The sequence below is a fragment of the Coregonus clupeaformis genome, chromosome 26, assembly GCF_020615455.1.
Source record: "Coregonus clupeaformis isolate EN_2021a chromosome 26, ASM2061545v1, whole genome shotgun sequence".
Taxonomy (NCBI): Eukaryota; Metazoa; Chordata; class Actinopteri; order Salmoniformes; family Salmonidae; genus Coregonus; species Coregonus clupeaformis.
Genome location: NC_059217.1, coordinates 38,187,390 through 38,195,319, shown reverse-complemented (window position 1 = coordinate 38,195,319; position 7,930 = coordinate 38,187,390). Strand labels below are relative to the sequence as shown.

The following is a 7,930-nucleotide window of genomic DNA, read 5'->3' as shown; positions in this document are numbered from 1 at the left end:
CTAAATCGAACCAGCAGGCCGCTCTGAGTGCCTCTCCTCCGCCGGCGATGTTTTGGGACAGCCACTGGAATCAGTTCAATTGCCCTGGGGAGAGCAAACAAAGGATCTGCTTCGGGAAAGTCGTATTCCTGGTCGTAATGCTGGTGAGTTACCACCGCACTGATATCCAATCATTTTTCCCGGCTGTATGTAATGATACAAATTGATACAAATCACTTTCTGAGCTAATAATGTAAAAAATAATCCATAAAAAATTAAATACCGCAAAGTTTCCTAAGAGCTAGTCGCGAGGCCGCCATCCTCGTCGGCGCCAGGGAATATCTCATTGCACATCATGTTTCTGTTTTTTTTTTTATTGTTTTTTAAAAATGTTAATTCAACTGCTAATGATTGGCCAGGACCTTAAAAGAAAAATGCACTAAAAAAATGTATTTTGGGATTTCTTGCATTTGTCCACTGTTGATACAGTCAAAATGTTTTGCATGTCAGCAGTTACGTTTTCAAGATATTGGACTTTGAAGAAGCAAAGTGTCACTTGCCACATCATCATGATGATGATAATGTGGCAAGTGACACTTTTTCAGGTAGCCTAGCGGTTAAGAGCGTTCCACCAGTAACTGAATGGTCGTTGATTTGAATCCCCGAGATGACAAGGTGAAAATTCTGTCGATATGCCCTTGAGCAAGGCACTTAACCCTCATTTCTCCTGTAAGTCGCTCTGGAAAAGAGCGTCTGCTAAATAACTAAAATGTCAAATTTAGCAAAAACAATACTTAGAAGCATTCAGTTTACATTCATTTTATGGCAACAATATCAACTAATCAGCCATATAGTTCTACTGTAGTTTTACACATTTAATAACATGGTGTCCATAAGCATATTTGAAATCAGGAATTAATTAATTCATTTAATAATTCTTAATAAGTACGGTAACAGTAGATGTTTTATTTAAAGTCCACTTTTGAATTCAGTGACATGAGTTGTACATAAAGGACTAAAACCTAAGTTGAGATCTGTTTGTATAACCCATAATTTTAAAGACATTTTTAATTGGTATCATGATTCGATGTGGCGGTTGATGCTGATGTACACTTCCACTGCATCTGGGCAGTTTCTATCTTAATATCAATTCAGCATATTTTTGTTCTATGTTGATGACCTCAAAATCCAGACTGTGGTTCAACGCTCTGGAAGAGATGCTCTCAGAGAAAACCTTCTCCCATGCGTAGGAGTGACGCCACCTGACGTAAAACAATGCTCACAATCTGGACTGCACATGGGGTTTGACACTGTGATAGAGATGCTCTCGCAGAAAACGTAGTATCTTCTCCCATGAGTCTTCCTGTGCTACGGCGTGAGGTTTGGTGAGGCCTCCCCACAGCATGACCACTGCAACAAGTTGGAATGACAGCTTTAGATTTGAAACATGGTATTCTAATGACTGTGTAATGTAGACCTACATGAAAATACTGGTATGTTCAAGTAACATAAAATAGCCTTACTTAACATAACAAGAACATAGAACTGTATGTTGATGATTACTTGACTAGTTGAATCAGGTGTGGTAAAGCACAATAACTGAATATGCACAGACTGTCTACATGAATGATCAGATTTCAGAAAGGCACCTCTCTCGTTGCTTTTCGGCATTAGAAAGGATGAAACCTTGCAATGGGGCCCATACGGCGTTTCAATCAGGTGACCAGCTCCAGGGTAGGACAGAGTGGTCAGCAGGTGACTGTTCCCTGCTCTCTCCATCATCTGCTTCATCTGAGGAGGAGAAAAGGATGGAGTTTAGTAAGATGATCATTTCATATTTTCTCAGAAAGAATTAACTAAACTCATAAATTGTTATTTTGTATTTAAACAGCATTTATGATGCATACAGTAACTTACATCATCAGCTGATTCGACAGCGGCGTTATTCTGATCATCTTGTCCAACAACCAGCAGCAGAGGACATGTTATCCTCCCCATCTGAGGACAGAATAAAACAAAATGGAGCAGAACTGAACAGATCAATAACAATTTAGGAAACATTTGAAAATTGACAGATACAACAATACTTCTGAGCCCTCAATCTAATGAGATACTGGAGGATCATAATAGGACTGGAGAAAGTGTGAAACTGTTCCCAGTATTGGTTGAGTTCTCCAGCGTAATCTTTTAGAGGTCCTTATCATCCTGTCCGCCTGTGTGGGATACATTTCCCTCGCTACAATCATCCAAACAAGAGCAGAGGACTGAAGGGTCTTTCTGTACATAACAGATCTCTTACTTCCACTTTCAGGTCTATATCTTCTGGAATGGGTAGAAAAACGTCCCTCCAGATGAGGCGATTCTTCTCATCTCGACAGGCCTTTTTGTACCGGCTGCAAACGCATGAGCAAAGGTAATGTGCTTTAACCAAGTCAAAAGGTAATTTTCTTCTTTAAAAAAAATGGCTACTTAAAGAGCCACACATAAATTTAAAATATGAAGTATCAACTTACTTTTCTATCCTATTAGTGGCTTCTGCAATGGACTGAGTGGCTCCAATTCGGCCAGTATGGGTGCCACTGATGCACACACAACATCTTGGCTAAAAGGAGTAGATAAATATTTAATAATCGTAATAATAATACATTGTATGTGTAAATGCTACAAATGTTCCTGACAGAGCAAGATATATAGACAGTAACAGGACTGATAAACAACAATGCAACTTTTCTCTGATATTAATGTGGCAAGTGACTTTGTGATATTCCAAAACATAGACATACTCAATGATGGTGAGTATTATGCTGACATTTTGGTCTGGTTCAAGCGAATATGTATATATGTTTTTTCAGGAAATCAAAAAAAAATGACAGGAGTTGCTTAGGGACTTACCTTTACAGTTTCTGAGTAGGCAGTTATGGATAGAACCACTGGGACGCCAAAGGAAATGCCAAGCAGAGCACTTCTGTCAGCGGCCACTAGAGGATGATCCTGCAGTAGTCTGAAAGCATTCTGATGTACAATATACATGTATGATAGCAGTCCTTGGGATTCTTTCATCAGTCTTTAGCAGCACAAATTTGCTCAATCGTTCTTATATATCAATCTTTATCTTAATGACTGACTGAAATTGTTTTTTTTTTAAATAGTACACTTATTTGCCGCAGTTCCCATTTCACAGGCATATGACACACACACAGACACACACACACACACAATACAGAGAAATACTGTATTTTGTGAATGGCTGTGCATCAACCATGATTTCTACAAGAAAATGGTGCAGACAAACAAACCTCAAAGTAAGGGTAGCCAATGGTAGCGTTTTTCTTATGGTCTGGGAAGAGATACATTACTGCCATGGCAGCAAAGCCGTGGGATGCCAAGAGAGCCGCTCGATATTCCACCAGCCCGCCACCACCTCCCCACATGTCTAAAACTCCGGGGAAGGGTCCGGGACCTTCAGGATGACATGACAAAAACATTATTGTTTGTTTCTACCAGAGAGCATGGTCATATTCAACATAGTCATATTCAATATAGTTATTCTGTGCCACAAAAAATGCTGTTAATTATCTTTGTGTCCTTTGTACCTGGTGGCAGGTGTATGTAGCTCATAGCTGCAACATACCTGGTGGCAGGAACAGGGTCCCTGTGACCCCTCCCTCTGTGATGTCGACCCTGCGGACTCCGGGGGCCATGTACCAGCGCTCTGTGACGACACTCGCCAGGGCCGCCTGCTCCCTGAACCCCTGACTCATGTGTCCCCTGTACACAGAGATGTGCACCACCATGGGAGTGTGGAGCTCCTTCTTCCTCAACCTAAAAGAGGTCGGTATGGAGCGCATTTAGTGCCAAAGGTCTGTATGCAGGCCTAAATCGATTTTGCAAATCAGTTTTTTTGTTTTTATTCCCAAATTATTTGGGATACGACCATTTATATCCCAAACCCACCAATCACCTCGGCCTTGGCCTGCGTGTCAGTATACTCTTATGAGAGATGGTGGCAGCAGTCGGATACTGGCAGGATGAACATCAAATGCTCACACTCGCATTATATTATGTTGCACACTCACTCATATTCAAGAATAAAATCAGGTGGGTCGAAATGCTTACCTGAGTCCAGTTCTACTGCCAGGTACTGGTCTCATGCTCCACAACAGACCCATTGGCTCAACACCCTCATATGTCCCTCCTACACTTGGAGCCTTGGCAACTATAAATGACATCAAACTTGCCATTATCAATCACTCCCATTGTTCTTAGCTGGTATCTCATCAGACTGCCACTTGGGCAAGTCCTCTGACTGAGTAAACACTGTTCTGCCTTCAAATACGAATAATTACAGACATAAATACATCTCCTAGAGTGTTCGGAAGTGTTTTTCTATATTGTTGAAGTAGATAAAGAATGGAAAAGTGGCATTATTACTGAATGTTTCCCATTGGTATTTAGAGGTGTTTCTTTAGAAATTGGTTAAAGATATGATGAAATAATAGCTCTCACCTGTGACCCTTCCCTGAGCATCACTGACATAGTGCCCAAACGCCTCCCAGTAGTCTGTGTCTTCAGACTGATGTAAAGAATGTAGTGTGACCTCCTGTGTCGGTGGTAAGTTCCCCACAACCACATGGAACTTCTCATCAAAGAGGGCTCTCGATGGTTTTACAGTCATCACAGGAACAGAATTCATGTCGCAAATTGTTGTAGTGGAAATGTCCACTAAAACAAATGTGTTGACCCTCTCGTAATGGAAAATAAGAGAAGTTGAGACTGTGTTCCTCTGATGACAAATGTGCATATCCACATTGCTGAACTGGCTGTACCCTATAACTGAAACTTTCTGCTGATAAGGATTCAGCAATAGCTATATTGTAATACCTGTTACCAGTATATGAACTGTACAGTGTGTGCTGTTTTGTGTCTGAAGGTCATTATATAACAGATTTTCTGATCTGTTGCAGAGGATTAATAGACAATGTGTGCCTTTCCAAATCATGTCCAATCAATTGAATTTACCACAGGTAGACTCCAATCAAGTTGTAGAAACATCTCAAGGATGATAAATGGAAACAGGATGCACTTGAGCTCAATTTCGAGTCTCATAGCAAAAGGTCTGAATACTTATATAAGAAATGTTGAAGAATTTCTAAAAACCTGTTTTTGCTCTGTCATTATGTGGTATTGTGTGTAGATTAATAAGAATACAACGGCCTCCATCATTCTTAAATGGAAGAAGTTTGGAACCACCCAGACTCTTCCTAGAGCTGGCTGCCCGGCCAAACTGAGAAATCGGGGGAGAAGAGCCTTGGTCAGGGAGGTGACCAAGAACCCGATGGTCACTCTGACAGAGCTCCAGAGTTCCCCTGTGGAGATGGGAGAACCTTCCAGAAGGACAACCATCTCTGCAGCACTCCACCAATCAGACCTTTATGGTTGAGTGGCCACACAGAGGCCACTCCTCAATAAAAGGCACATGACAGCCCGTTGGAATTTGCCAAAAGGCACCTAAAGACTCTCAGACCATGGGAAACAAGATTCTCTGGTCTGATGAAACCAAGATTGAACTCTTTGCCTGAATGCCAAGCGTCACGTCTGGAGGAAACCTGGCACCATTCCTACGGTGAAGCATGGTGGTGACAGCATCATGCTGTGGGGATGTTTTTCAGTGGCAGGGACTGTGAGACTAGTAAGGATCGAGGGAATGATGAACGGCGCAAAGTACAGAGAGATCCTTGATGAAAACCTGCTCCAGAGCGCTCAGGACCTCAGACTGGGGCAAAGGTTCACCTTCCAACAGGACAACAACCTTAAGCACACAGCCAAGACAACGCAGGAATGGCTTCGGGACAAGTCTCTGAATGTCCTTGAGTGGCCCAGCCAGAGCCCGGAATTGAACCCGATCGAACATCTCTGGAGAGACCTGAAAATAGCTGTGCAGCGACGATCCCCATCCAACCTGACAGAGCTTGAGAGTATCTGCAGAGAAGAATGGGAGAAATTCCCCAAATACAGTTGTGCCAAGCTTGTAGTGTCATACCCAAGAATACTTGAGGCTGTAATCCCTGCCAAAGGTGCTTCAACAAAGTACTGAGTAAAGGGTCTGAATACTTATGTAAATGTGATATTTCCGTTTTTGATTTGTAATAAATTTGCTAAAAATTCTAAAAACCAGTTTTTTGCTCTGTCATTATGGGGTATTGTGTGTAGATTGGTGAGGGAAAAAACAATTTAATCAATTTTAGAATAAGGCTGTAATGTAACAAAATGTGGAAAAAGTAAAGGGATCTGAATACTTTCCGAATGCACTGTATGTGTAAAAATCTCACAACTCGTAGGACAAAAAATATCATTTTCAATTGACACTTGTATAACAAACAAAATCACACAGTAACTTTTTCACCAAACCTAATCAGTGTTTCATCTAGAAATACCTTTCATATAAAGTAATTGCCTTTTCATACGATTCTCTTCTCATTTGTTTAAATACATATGACCATCACTTAATCCAACTGCACTTAATGGTTAATCACTTAACCGTTTGGTAAACCTATAGATTTTAAACTGGTTTGTCCACTATATGGATTTTGAGAACTACAGAAATAAAATGTGTGTTTGTAAAGTATAAACATCTAAATTACATGTATGATACTTGATAACCATACACAATGACTACTCGTTATTGCTAATTGATTTCAACATGGAGCAGGATAGACAGCAAGAGAGAGGAAGAAATCAAAGAGCTCGTGGACAAGGGGCCCATCAGAGAGGTCAAAGAGGTGGGCATGGGCCCCATCAAAGAGGTCAAAGAGGTGGGCATGGGCCCCATCAAAGAGGTCAAAGAGGTGGGCATGGGCCCCATCAAAGATGTCAAAGAGGTGGGCATGGGCCCCGTCAAAGAGGTGGACATCAGAGAGAGGGAGGCAGATGGCAGGGAACGGTTGTGCCTAATGAAGTCTGGGCCATCGTCGTTGACCATGTGGTAAACAGAGGCATTACCATGGCAGAGGCTGACAGATTAGTTCACCCCAATCTGAAAAGATCAACTGTCAATTCGATCATGAGAACATTTCGCCAAGAAAACCAGTAAGTCTGCAGGATATGCACTATGCTTTACCATTACATTTACAGTAAATGACATATTGTAATGCATGTCAATTCACAAAACATGTTACAGTATTCTTACAGTATGATCTATTGACAGTATACTCTGTTCTACCCTCAGAATTGACAGAAGACCCCATGGTGGTGGCTGTGGTCGTGTGCTGACCAACCAGCAGGAGTGGGCAGTGGTGGAAATGCTGAGGGCCAGGAATGACATACGGCTGTCTGAAATAAAGCAGGCCATTGAGGAGGACGATGAAACCTTTGCCAATGTGGCATCCATCAGCCTACCAACAATCACCTGCCTTTTGATGAGGCAGCAGGTATCTATGAAACACATTTACCTGGTGCCTTCTGAGAGAAACAACGACCAGTTAAAACAACTGCGGGCAGAGTATGTTCAGGTCCAGCATTATATACTGTATTACTGTTACTATTAATGCACATATTGTTAGAGGGTGATAGTGTTTGATGCTGCTGTGAACCATCACAAACATATGTGACTCGTTTCAGGAAACTAGGTGTATGTCACGCGTCACTACCTCACAGGAGAGCCATTTGAACGTAAACTTTTTTTTTTTTTTATCAAAATGTGTTTTTGGGCAGAAATGCCTTCTGGAACATGTGCATTTTCATGTGCCTTAATAACAAACTTGTAAGCCATCTGTAAATACGAATAAAATTGTGAAATTACGAGCCTAGTTGGTTTAGCCACAGAAAAAGACAGCAACCTTCCCGCTAGCCATGATTGGCTGAGATAATGAGTGGGCTGGACATGCCGAGAGATGAGTTCGTATTGGTTTGCCATGTAGCACGCTTCTGTCTATTTGAGCTAGTCAGTATGTGT

The 7,930-nt window shown here is 41.6% G+C and overlaps 1 protein-coding gene across 1 annotated transcript; it reads right to left on the bottom strand.

The window, feature by feature from the left end:
* Positions 1-849: 849 nt before the first annotated feature.
* On the bottom strand, positions 850-4,751 carry LOC121540540 (acyl-coenzyme A thioesterase 1). Its single transcript, XM_041849490.1, has 10 exons — positions 4,486-4,751; positions 4,096-4,195; positions 3,611-3,801; positions 3,276-3,439; positions 2,872-2,991; positions 2,493-2,581; positions 2,279-2,372; positions 1,897-1,977; positions 1,629-1,770; positions 850-1,389 (listed from the first exon to the last, which is right to left on the bottom strand). The coding sequence occupies exons 1-10, from the start codon at positions 4,670-4,672 to the stop codon at positions 1,259-1,261; spliced, it is 1,299 nt and encodes a 432-aa protein (XP_041705424.1). The 5' UTR covers positions 4,673-4,751; the 3' UTR covers positions 850-1,258.
* Positions 4,752-7,930: the final 3,179 nt, after the last annotated feature.

Coding starts and splice junctions, on each gene's coding strand:
- LOC121540540 (XM_041849490.1), bottom strand. CDS start 4,672: ATGAATTCTGTTCCTGTGATGACTGTAAAACCATCGAGAGCCCTCTTT. Junction 2,992..3,275: donor TTGGCTACCCTTACTTTGAG/GTTTGTTTGTCT, acceptor ATTGTACATCAG/AATGCTTTCAGACTACTGCA. Junction 1,978..2,278: donor ATATAGACCTGAAAGTGGAA/GTAAGAGATCTG, acceptor TTCTGTCCTCAG/ATGGGGAGGATAACATGTCC.